At 42.4% G+C, this 12,301-nt stretch overlaps 1 protein-coding gene across 1 annotated transcript; it reads right to left on the bottom strand.

The window, feature by feature from the left end:
* Positions 1–236: 236 nt before the first annotated feature.
* On the bottom strand, positions 237–12,301 carry KLHL42 (kelch like family member 42). Its single transcript, XM_063153978.1, has 3 exons — positions 11,403–12,301; positions 3,947–4,140; positions 237–1,088 (listed from the first exon to the last, which is right to left on the bottom strand). The coding sequence occupies exons 1-3, from the start codon at positions 12,299–12,301 to the stop codon at positions 637–639; spliced, it is 1,545 nt and encodes a 514-aa protein (XP_063010048.1). The 3' UTR covers positions 237–636.

Raw genomic sequence — 12,301 nt, 5'->3', positions numbered from 1 at the left:
CAATCAGCAACTGCAGCCTCTAGGCAATTCCTACCAGTCCCTGGCAAAGCATTGCACTACAAACAATTCAGAGAAAGTTCTTGATGGGACCCCAATTGCTGGCACCTTTGAGAATCTCACTTGCTACCACGGAAGAGATAAAAATGGGACAGTATAGAGAATCTGAAACAGTGTGCATTTGACAGAACATTGCTTGAGTAAAAACTGTACTTTGAAAGAAATAAATCCTGTTGTGATTTTGATTATACTAATTATTTACTTTATTGAATTGTTTCCACTTTTAAAATGTATATGTTTTGTTCTACACTGTCTACTAAGACAAAGAATAAAACCAGACTGATCAGTTTGCCTTTGGGACTCTTGTATCAGTTGCCAACACAATAATTTTACGTTTAAATTGCAAACAATACCTGGTGAAATTTTAATCCAAACTAGTAAAATTTTCAAATCCACATCTTCAAACTGTTTCTGGAAGCATTTCTCTTCATACTGAATTCTGAAACCTTTTTAGAGAACAGAATCAGTATTTTATGCCTGCATTATGCAACCAGATGACATTCTGAAAACGGAATTATTCAAAGGGAGCAATATTTTATCAAAAAAACATAATGAACTGAAAAGAAAACCCTCGTGCTGCTACACTTTTCGCCCATCAGGCAAATACATAGAACAGATCAGAATGTTCTGTCCAAAGGCTGGGAAGCGCCCCAGGGTCTCCCAAGTGTCCGTGAAGATGTTGTACTTCAGGAAGAGACGCTGCTCCAAGCTGGAAGACAGAGTAATATTCCTACTCAAGATATAGACTCCATCGTTGTGGAGCGTGCAAGTCAAGTTAAGGCCGGATTTGGAAGAGTTCTCGTTGAGGTAGAGCCACTCTTTGGTGGCGATGTTGTAGGACTGCACGGTCAGCACGTCCTCGCTGGGGCTGGATCTGTGGCCGGGCCCTGGCTCCAGGATGCAGCCCCCCACCAGGTAGATGGTCTCCTCCACAGACAGCATCTGCTGCTTGCGCACGTGCACGTCGCACAGCTCCAAGTTGGTCCAGGAATCAGAAGTGGGGCAGTACTGCAGGATGCTCATGTTCCTGCCTGGAACACAGAGGAGACGTTCACAAGTCAATAATTCTGTCACAAGGCACTCGTGGGGGAGCTTTGACCATGCTCAAAGCCCCCACGTGCAGAAGTTTTTTCTCTCCTACAAAGCGTCCCAGCCTTTCCTGCAGATCTCTCACACCACACACTTGCAGGGCAAGCCAGGGAAGAAATAGTGATCACTGACAACTGCAGCTCTTTGCCCTTGACAAGAAACTTTGAACGTTCTGTTCCTTGGCACAGGATAAAAAATGAGGCTACTTCTGGCACATTACATGATGTAAATTGTCTGGGCCCCCAGATTTTAGCAGAATCTAATCCCTACCTTTCAGCTCATGCTTTTAATTTTGTCTCTGATTGATACATAAGTATTTTTTTACAAAGAGGGAAATGGAGCAATATTCTCATCTCCAGAAGTGGTCACAGATGAATCAAACTATCATGAAGAGAGTACACTTCATTAATGGCTGCCAAGTGATGATTTATCATCCAAGCTTAACTCTGATACATCATATTTCAGTCCATGTTTCAGTTACATTTTCATGTTTCATTACTTTTAACATTTCATCACTTCGCATTTCAGTTCCAAAGTTTTATGGAATAAAATTTGTAAAGCTGGTTAAATTTCAGCAAGTGGTCTGGATGACCTAAGGGCACTTTATAAAGAGAGAAACACACATTGTCAAAATCATCTAAGAACCAGGAAATCATCTCCATAATTCACAACTCAGTGTGTGCATGTGTTTGCAATAGTGTTATTCCACAAAACTATTACAATGCCACCCTGATTAATGGTGCAGAGAAGACCCTGGCTGTGCCCAAGGCTTCACTAAATTATCACAGAATGCACACGACTCAATAAATTCAGTCTCTCTCAAGTCTCTGGAGACCTGAGCTCATATCCAAGCTCAAGTAACAAGCAGGAACAGGTTTGCAGACTCTAGACAGGTCTTTTATTAAATCTCCTCCATGGTACCAGTCTGGCCTGCATGATGGCTTCCAGATGAGCTCCCAGGGGGAAGAGCAGACAGGGACACACTGACAGGTTCTGTGAGGGCACAGGTATAAATAGCCAGAAATATAACTGGACTGTCGTGAATGAAGTGCATCAGTGGCATGATCAGGGAGGTGCTGCTCCATCCAGCATTTGCACCCTGATTATTTTCATGGCAGTGCTCTGTGAAACTACAGCTCTACATATAGATGACCTTTGTCTACAAACAACCTATCATTCTCTGACTCATTAAGGGGAGGAGAAGTCCCAGTTAAGTTTTATGACTATCTATAGCAGTAAACTTCCATGGAAAACGTGCAATTTGAGAGGAGGTGTATGAAATAGAAGTCCATTTCAACGTGGCCCTCACATGCTCAGTTGACAGTCTTGGTCTTTTATATCCACTGAAACAACAAGAAAACCCCAAAACAAAACCCACAATACAAAATATGAACACTACAGCGTGTGACATGGAATTTCTATTAGGATCTAGGTTCAGAAGTGAGAGCTGTAGACTCAAGAGAAGGACTTTATTCAAGAAGTGTCATTATAATTTACAGTGGGAAATTCCAGATCCTGCCATCTTTTGGAAAGTGCAGTCTCAGGAGAATGCTCTACACAAATTTAAAAAACAGCCCACAAAATCTACCTAAACTGTGGTATATACAGAAATACCAAAAATTACTAAAAATAACATAATAAAAAAACCCCATTAATTGCTGCATGTGTTTTATGTAGTAAAGGTAGCAAACCAGCATATAAACCTTAGTGTTTCTCATATCTTTAGGTCTTAACACTTTCTGACATCAGCATACTTCAGAAGGAAAATGACCAGTGTAACTGTGGCAATTCTGGTGTCTAAGTCTGCTACCAGTGTGCCTTTTATAAAATGATTCAGAGGCTCAAATCTGCTCAGAAGTTTGTTCTAACATCAGTTCAGTTTTGCTTGCAGTCCTGTCTGTAAAAGCTGATCTGTCTTCTAATTTCATTCTCTGCTTGGAAAGAAAGCCTTAAAACTGCTGTGGTCAACTGAAGTGGGCAAAGGCCAAATTCAAACTTACAAAATCCTGGTAAATACTGAACATTTGACATGTTTAAAAAATTGACTTCCAAAGCTCTGAGAAAATGTCTTCCTCCCAAAAAATGGCACTATGCACTTAAGAAATGAACAAATGGCAGCTTTTTTTAACTGGACTTATTTCCCCACTAGATAAAAGAAAAGTAATTGTCAGAAGAGAATGAAACTTAAAATCCTCCCCTCTGTATAGAGTCTGCAGAAAATTTGGTATAGAAATTAAATAAGCTGAAAGTGTTGGTTCTTGCTTCTGCTTTTGATTGTTCTATTCTGTTATTAAGGTACACCTTGAATTTGCCTGTGAAACACTGAAATACTGTAGTGAAAAGACCATGATATCTATTAATACATGAGAAATACTAAGGCAGGCAGATATTTTTTATTAATTATTCCTTCTGACAGTCTAAACCAGGTATTTAAAAAGGAAACAAAGTATATCTGTTGAGACCTCTCTCTACTGTGTGATCAAAATCTAAGAAAAGGGGTAGTGGCTAAGCTGGGTGCTGAAGTACCCATCAGCTTGTTCTCTGCAAGCAACAGAGCCACAGGTCCACAGAGGCTCTGAAAAAAAAAATAAAATACCTGATTCTTCTCTGATAGAGCTATTATTTTGTTTTGTTTATTTCACCAACAATTTTCTACCAGCAATTTATTTCTTTGTGTTTTAATCAGCATTATGCAGCCTTCTCCATGAGTTCAAAAGCTTTCGTGAAGAACAGCAGAAAATTATCTGGGCCTTGGAAACAACCAGTAAAAAGCAACAAGAACTAACAGCAAACTTGTTACCTCGTGCAGTGTATCCTCCAATAACGTAGATCTTGCCCTTGCATTCACAAGCTGAGAATTCTGCAAGAGGGTTTGGCATGGACGCCACAAAATTCCACCAGTCGTTCTCCGGGTTGTAGCACTCCACGTTGGAAAGGGACTGGCCACCGATGGCATAGAGCTTCCCACTGACAGCCAGCAGCTTGAAGTTGGACCTGAAAGAACAGATTGCAGCACTGAAATGAGGTGCATCCATGGGCAGAAACACAGAGGGAAGTTCCTCCTACCCAGGCTCTGACAGACTCATCACCACTCACATCTTTCTTGAGGTATCTGCAGCATCTGAACTCTTCTGTACCAGCCCAAAATGCTGTAACTACACTGCAATTACTCAGAACAGTAACTAGTGACAGTTTGAATGGTATTGATGATGCTGCTGAGACTGAGGAATATTTTATTTTGTATTTCAGTCTGTGCCAGTTCAGCTCTAGATGTTCAGTTAATCACTATGCTCAGCACACAGGTCATTTTTATCAGGCTTTTAACAATGAGCCATTAGTAGAGAAAAGTGCATTACATGGACACACAGAGAAAGATGTAATTTCAGTTAAAATTGCAGAAATTTCAAACAAGGCTTGATGGATGCCTATGAAGGCATACTTATTTGACTCTCATTAATAGCCCTAATAAAAAAGCAATTTGAAGTGGAACACATTGAATCCTGTTCAGCAAAAGAAAGAAGAGAGAATCCCCTGTAGCCTACTCAGCATTAAACTACTAAATACATCCTCTGAAGCAATATCTATCTGTAAATTATGTTCTACCCATAGCTAAACAAAAATGACATTGCACCCCATGAGCAATGCCCTCCAAATGGGTTATTTATTTCTGAGTCTGTTCCACCATGCTCTCAAAATTCACACATGGCAAAGGACAACTTCCTGATTCTGAAGCACGAGAAGTCTCCTATCTCACACCCTGAAGGTAACACAGACAGAAACAAATGGTCCATGGGTGTTAGAGGTGCAGATCTGGAGGAAGAACCTGGAGGATGTGAAGACGGAACTCTTGTATGCTGCTCTTCCTTCTAGCTAGGGAGGCTGGTCTAACAAAAGATGAGCTTTCCCTCTCCCCAGGAACAGTCTCATTGCCTAGAAAGGTTGTTCCTTCTCTTCTGCTGAGCCAACTGAGATTTTACCATTGCTATCCCAATTAACTGGATGTGTGGCAGTCCCTGGAGTGCACCAGCTCAGCACAAAGCCAAACAGGGAACTGTGTTGTGTCTAAAACTGAAATGGTGCTTCAGACCTGCTGGGTAGCAAAGGGAGTACCACCCTGCAGGAATCCAACATTCAAAACTTACTGCTAAGTACTTTTGCAGGGTTTTGTCTGGATAAAATGAACCCTGCCTAGCTGCAGACTGCCCTGCAGCTTCTTTTATTAAATCTATTTGGAAAAAGGATTTGTTTCCAGATGGAATCACTTTGTTCTTGTCAGCCTGATACAGCTTTGGAAACTAAAACACTCCTTTGAAGGAATTAATTGCTTTTTATTCTTATTTTTTCCCCTGACATCTACGATTAGGTCAGTCTGTTCATATTCCCTCAATAGCAATTATGCTTTCCATTTCAGAGAATCTGGAATAACATGGCAATCAAAAGCAGGTATGAAATGAGGATAACTATTTGCAAAACATTATTATTTTGAAAGCAATATACCTATTGCAAAAGTTAGGACCGAGAAAAAATTTCCACAAATTAACAAAGGGGCAAAACCACTGGGAAAGTTATCTATTGAAACAAAAACAGGACAACTTTCAGCTTTAAATAATCTAAAAGGAGGCCACAAACCTTTGCATCAGTCATTTAACCCCTTCCACACACTCGTTAAAATGGATGACATTCAGTGGAGGTATCTCAGATTTATGGAATTCAGTGAACAATAAGGTTCATTTTACTCAAAAGTAGCTGCAGGTATCCACCAGCACACTTCATATGAAAGTTTGGACAATGGCTCAATATGTTATGAAAAACTTCTGCCATTCACCTTTCCATGCCAGTAACAGCAGGTGTCTTTATGGAGAGTGCACATTAGGAAATATTTAGTGCATTTTTAGTCTCTTTTCATGTGTGGCAGCAGCTGGAAACAAGGAAAGCAAACACTGAGCAGGCAGCCAGCTCTCCACAACCAACTGTTCCATGGACCACAGCCTGGAAACAGCAGGGCCGAATCAGACAGATTCCACCACGACAGAGCTCCACTCACACCTGTGACTTGTCTAAACCTGAGGGACCAAGATGTACTTCCCAAAAACCAGGCCTAGAGGGTCCCTTCTTGCTGGGACAAGCTGAGATATGAGCTGTCTTCTGCTGCCCCCACTGACTCTGAACAGGAGCCAAGGAACAGCAGTGAATGGGAGCTGTGGGGTTTCACCATCGCTCAAAATCCGTTCTTCACTCAACAAAGTGCAAAGTGCTGGTGCACAAAGGAAGGAAAATATAACAATGAATGCAAAGGAGCTGGAGCAGAGAGGCTTTTTGCATGGAAGATAACATTCCATAGCTTCCCAAATCTCCCATGGCTCTGCACTGTGCTCAGTGTATCTGCAGGAGCCCGTGGGGGCAGCGGCTATGAAGGACACACACAGTTTTTGTTCACTGACAATCTCACTTAGGGTACAACAAAAAGAGTTTGCCCAGATACTGGGGAGGACTTTCTGATCAGAGGGGTGGCTAAACATGGGAACAAGAGAGCTGGGAGGATGATTCCAGTGTAGGTTGGAATCTACACTGCTGGAATATTTCAAGAGCGAGTTAAATATGTATTTATTTGCAAGGTAGCCTAGGTCCTGCTGCAGAACATGAGCCTTGGAGTAACCAGCATTGTTTCTTCCTGCTAAATGATGAATTTAACCTTAAAATTTCTCAAAAATCAGATGAACTGTTTATTCTAGAGTTAAAGCACTTACAACATAGACAAGGAACCGTGAAAACACAGTTATGGAGCAATTCCAAAGTGTTTTACATATTATCAATGAGTTCCTTTTTCTCCCTTTTTTATATTGCTTATGTGAATTTACAGAGTACACTGCATCAAACATTTAGCTTTAGAAGTGTGTGATACATTTGTGGTAAGTAAGGTGTGGATGGTTGTAACTTAAAAAAATTTTGAAGTCTATTTTCTTCCATCACAGAAGAATCGTGAGCGAATTAAAAAAAAACAGTAAAAGATGGGGAAGGAGAAGATCTCCTGAACAAGCAGTATTCCCTAGAATCATCATCTCCTACACTTCTGTAAGAATCCTGAGAGTGGCAGTGGTTCAGGTACAGATTGCTCACAAAAATCATGTTCCATGTGCATAATTCCAGCCTGGGCTTAAATAGGTCTTCCAGGCCTGGGAGATTTACCTGCCATGAGTGGGAAGGTTCTAAAGGAAAACAGAAGTGGAATATAACTGGCACACGCAGCAGAAATCCTATGAGTATATAATTTTTAAATAGTAATTTTCACCAGACAGTGTTCACTTAAAAAAAAGGAAAATGTTTGGAAAGGTAGTAAAGGACATTACTGAAACACTTTGTTACCTTCTTGACTCCAGAGACCAGATCTTGGGCAACGCTAACATGGAGCTGCTTCTATTAAAAAGTTCAGGTCATTCTCTGTCTTGAGAATTCCAAGTACAGAAACACGTCTAGAATGAAAAGGTCTAGAAAACCTGATCTGCTGTGGACTATTTGTGATCAGCACTGGATTTAGCACTCAGACGATGAGAAATTCCACGCTCAGCCAAAGGCTTCCTTGGTGAGCCTGAGCACATTATTTTAGCTCCCTTGGGTATGCATAAATTGGGAATAACACTCTCTGAAGCTCCTGGGGGATATCACAAGAACATTATACAGGACTTGGCTCTTGTGAAAAAGTTTGAAATTAAAGTAATAAGACCTGTACACCTAAAAAGAAAGCCAACAGTGAAGACCCAAACCAGAATGACTGCTAAACATTCAGGTGACTTTTGTCTTCTGCTTAGAAGTAACTTAGAAGTGTTTCATCTAAGCATGAGGAGATTACAACAATGGAAATAATTAATGATAAAAACACCATAGAACTTGAAAGGTTTTTTAAGGGCAGAAAGCTCTTATATGAAGAGTAGAGCAGCAAAATTATATCCATAACTCCTCAGCCTTCCTTTGAGGCCAACACATGGGGTCACTCATGCAGGACAAATCCAGATCCTCTGCAGTCTGAAGTCAAACCAACTTCAATGGAAACTAGAGCCCTCCCTGAAGGTATGTCGAATTTCATCCATGGGATGTAATTGTATCAGCTGTCATAAATACATTTGCCAGACAGTCACATGGCTGTAATTCCTAAGCAGAAGGCTGGGCAACCACCCTGCTTATTTTACTACAGCATAACAAAACTAAAAATACAATGCCAAGAGAACTGCAGCTCCAATTGCAGCACAGATGTGTGGCAGACTGGCATCAGCACTGCACATGCAGCATGCAAACCCATTATGTTAAAAATGATGCTGCTCCTGGCTCATAGGACACAGGCCACCTCTCCCTGCCACAAAGCACCCAGCAGGTCATCAGGGAGCTGACATGCTATGTCAGATAGAAAAAGTAACAATTAACTGCAGAGCTGAGACTCTGTGAAGCTGGTAAAATCAGAAATGTGTGTTGTGAAGGGGTCAGCTGAGTTTTCATGAAAAAAAAGTTCCCCCAGTTACTCAGGGAACAACGTCCTCACTGCTACTTTGCAGGTGTAATTCTGGGGACTTTTTGGCTTGCAATAACTACAGGGAATTTAAGAATAAAGACTATTCAAAAAATACTGCAGAAAGGCAGCAGGCAAATGGGTAAATGGCCAGTGTGAAATTCTAGTCTAAAGGTGTCACAGACATCTTTTATGAAAAATCTTTTTAAGATTTTTCCTCTTGAGAAGTTGAGAAGCTTCAAGAACAAAATGTAAACAATGATTATCTGCTGCTGTAGAATGCAACAGGTGCATCTGTGATTGGTCTCATGTGGTTGTTTTTAATTAATGGCCAATCATAGTCAGCTAGCTCAGACTTTTTGTCCGAGCCACAAGCTTTTGTTATTATTTTTTCTTTTTTTATTCTTAGCATTTTTTGATGAAATTTTTTCTTCTTTTAGTATAGTTTTAATATAATATACATCATAAAATAATAATAAATCAGCCTTCTGAAACATGGAGTCAGATCCTCATCTCTTCCCTCATCCTCAAACCCCTGTGAACACAGTCACATAAAGGAACACCTTGCTGCCAACTGTGATGGGTTTGAAGATTAAGTTGATGTGGCAATGTCATAGAAAACAGTAATAGGAGAAAATATCCACGTGTTTATTTCAAGTATAATGATTATCCATCCTAGCAAAAACAAAAAAAGGGAAAGTGTGGAGGAAAAAAGGCTGATCTAGAGTTTGAATACACAAACTGTAAGGTGCAAAAAGGGCCTCGAAGAGGTTATTTTTTAAAAACCCACGTTGCAGAGTCAACATACATAGTAACAGCTCTCTTGCTACAGACATGAGAGAAGCAGAACCTGGTGATTTGATCAATGTGGCACTTCTGTGATCAATTTCCATAGGAGACACTGTGTGGGCTGACCCCACCCTGCTTTTCTAGTGAGCCCAAGTGCTCCCAACCCCGTTCACACAGGTCCAGCTGTCGAATTCAGTTAGCTAAAACATCTCTGTTCCCCAGGCACCTCAGGGAACTCTGCTACAGGCTCAGCCTCTAAGAAAGGTCTGTAAGAAAAGGTGTTTGTAGTGCTTAAAAGACAAACATTCATTTTACAGATGAAACTTTTCCCAGCTTCGTTCCAAGCAGTCAGAAACCCTGAGAAAAATGGTTTCTGATCAGTTGAGATGACTGATTAGGGAGGTGATTATTTTAGTAAAATAAAATTCTCACAATACAAGAAGTGGGGGGGACAAAAATGTGAAATGGGAAAGAATTTTAGGTCTAATCCCTGTTTTGAGAGGGTTTAGGCGGTAAAAGCTAAATAGAACCAGGAATAGAGACTGCAGTTTAACTACCCAAAGCATTTATGCCAACAGCTTGGTTCTCTGTGCATGCTCTTTCAGTTCACTGGATAGAGAAGAGGATTTCCATTCTACAGTGAATTTTGGCCTCCTTACTTTTTCTTTTTTTAGAGAGAAAAGATAAAATTTAAGATACTTTTACTAAAATGGAAACAAAGAGGAAGTTCATGTTGGAAACAAAGCCAGTTTGTTTCAGTGAAATGAAAGCTTTTGTTTTTATAACTCCAAAGTGTGGTTAAGGTAGAGGAGCCACAACCTTGGCCAGGGACAAGGCCTTCCCTCTTGGGCCCTCCTCAAGGCTAGGTCTCTATTACTCTTTCAAATATAAATTATACAAGTGTTTCTGAATGCAAACTAAAACATCAATGTGTAATAAACAGTTCAAAAGGATAAAGGTGAAAAAGAAAAACTGTCAAAACAATGAACGATTCCTAGATCCAAACATTCCCATCAAGTGAGAAATTTCTCACCATCTTCCTGACGTTTTTCTGGTATTTCACTGAAGTGCAGGCCTAAAACATTCAGATTGTTATGAAATGGACAACTGCTGTAACGAAATGGTTTTGGCCATCTCCAGCTCTGGTATAGCCTGTACATCCCTGCTAAGAGCAAGAAAACTTGTCACATACTTATGTGAAAAGTGCATATTATATGGCTCTAGGCAGATATTTACCATATGTATTTTTATGTATTGATTACTAGTGCTGTATTAACATTTTATTAAGATGATAAATGTAGTCTTATAGTTAAAAGGTAACTTTTGTAGTTAAAATAAGAACTATGTTAGTGGGATTTTTTTAAGAAAGGAAATGAGGCATTTGCACCAGACAGCAGCCCCAGGACACCTAAATCTTTCAGAGAAAAAGAATTTATTGTCCTCTTATAAGAAGAAATGAACTTCTTCCCGCCTCGAAGGCGCTGTTAGGATTCAGAGGAAGAAGTTGAGGATGACCAGACAGAATCCTGTATTTGAATGGAATTTATGCATCATGTATGAAGTGTATGAATATGCAACAGGCTATTGTTTTTAAGGGTTAATCCTCTGTTAACGGGTGTCCTTTTTCGGGCTCATGCTGCCCAGAAAAAGGTACCCGGCTGTCCGTAACTCTTTGTCTTTATTCTCTCATATTGTCCTAATTCAATCTGTCCAAATTATTATTACTCTAATTGTATTACAATTTTTATAACTATTTTATTACTATTAAACTTTTAAAATTTTAAAAACAAGCGATTGGCGTTTTTCACTCTTATCTGGAGTTACAATACACCAAAAGAAAGCGGGAAAGGAGTTTTCTCATTGGGTTTGTTTGGTGGTTCAGAGCCCAGAGAGGTTTGTTAGTCCCATGTGAGTGAAGAGGATCTACCTCAACACCAGACACGGACACACACCAGGGAGCAGAGGTTACCTCTTCTGGTTCATCGAGGCCAGCTGGCTCCACTCGTTCAGGCACGGGTTGTAGCAGTGCGCGGCCGAGATCTCCTGGCTGGTGATGCGGTAGCCGCCGACGATGAACAGGTAATTGTCCAGCGTGGCCGAGCCGTAGCCGCGGACGCTCACCAGGTCGGCGGGCAGGTTGTTGGCCAGCGGCAGCCACCGCTGCGCCTCCTCGTCGTAGCGGAGCATGGCCCAGGGCGCGTCCCCCGCGGGGTGACAGCCGGCGGGCAGCCCCGGCGGGCCCATGAAGTCCCCGAGCAGCACCAGCGTGGCCGTGCCCCTCATGCGCCGCTCCCGCAGCTGCTGCTGCAGCGCCGGGGGCAGCAGGAGGTGCGGGCGGGCGTCGGGCCTGCGCAGCACCTGGTGGTAGTGGGCGGCCATGAAGTCCAGGCAGGCGTCGTGCAGGTCCTGCAGGCCGTACACCTGCGCCAGGCGGTGCAGCTCGAAGCAGTTGCCCAGGCGCACCTGCGACAGCAGCAGCCGCAGCAGGGGCGTGACCTGCAGGTAGGACGCGGCCTCCACCAGCTCCTCCAGCAGCGGCGGCTCCTCCTCGCCACCCTCCTCCTGCTCCAGCCTGGCCAGGCAGGACGTGTTGATGAAGTCTAGCACCAGCTCCAGCCCTAGGGCGCTCAGCCCCCCGCGCAGCAGCTGCTCCTCCTGGCCCTGCCCTGCCTCCCGCATGCCCGAGCGGTAGAGCGCTCGGAAATAGTCGCTCTGCTCGATCAGCTTCCTCTTGCACACCGGGTAGCACTTGTCCCCCAGGCGGATCTGCACCACCTCCTCCCCGGCACCGGCCCCATCCCCTGCTTCCCCTGCCCGCTCCTCTTCCTCCTCCTGCTGCCGCCGCCGCCGCCGCTCCGCCAGGGACAT

Source organism: Melospiza melodia, chromosome 4 (genome assembly GCF_035770615.1).
Source record: "Melospiza melodia melodia isolate bMelMel2 chromosome 4, bMelMel2.pri, whole genome shotgun sequence".
Taxonomy (NCBI): Eukaryota; Metazoa; Chordata; class Aves; order Passeriformes; family Passerellidae; genus Melospiza; species Melospiza melodia.
This window is presented reverse-complemented; position numbering and strand designations above follow the sequence as displayed.

Excerpts from the sequence above, each read along its gene's own strand:
- KLHL42 (XM_063153978.1), bottom strand. The coding sequence starts at position 12,301 with ATGTCCCTGGCGGAGCGGCGGCGGCGGCGGCAGCAGGAGGAGGAAGAG. Across the intron at positions 4,141-11,402 it reads GCCTCGATGAACCAGAAGAG|GTCCAACTTCAAGCTGCTGG; the intron begins GTAACCTCTGCT and ends CTGTTCTTTCAG. Across the intron at positions 1,089-3,946 it reads TGGAGGATACACTGCACGAG|GCAGGAACATGAGCATCCTG; the intron begins GTAACAAGTTTG and ends TCTGTGTTCCAG.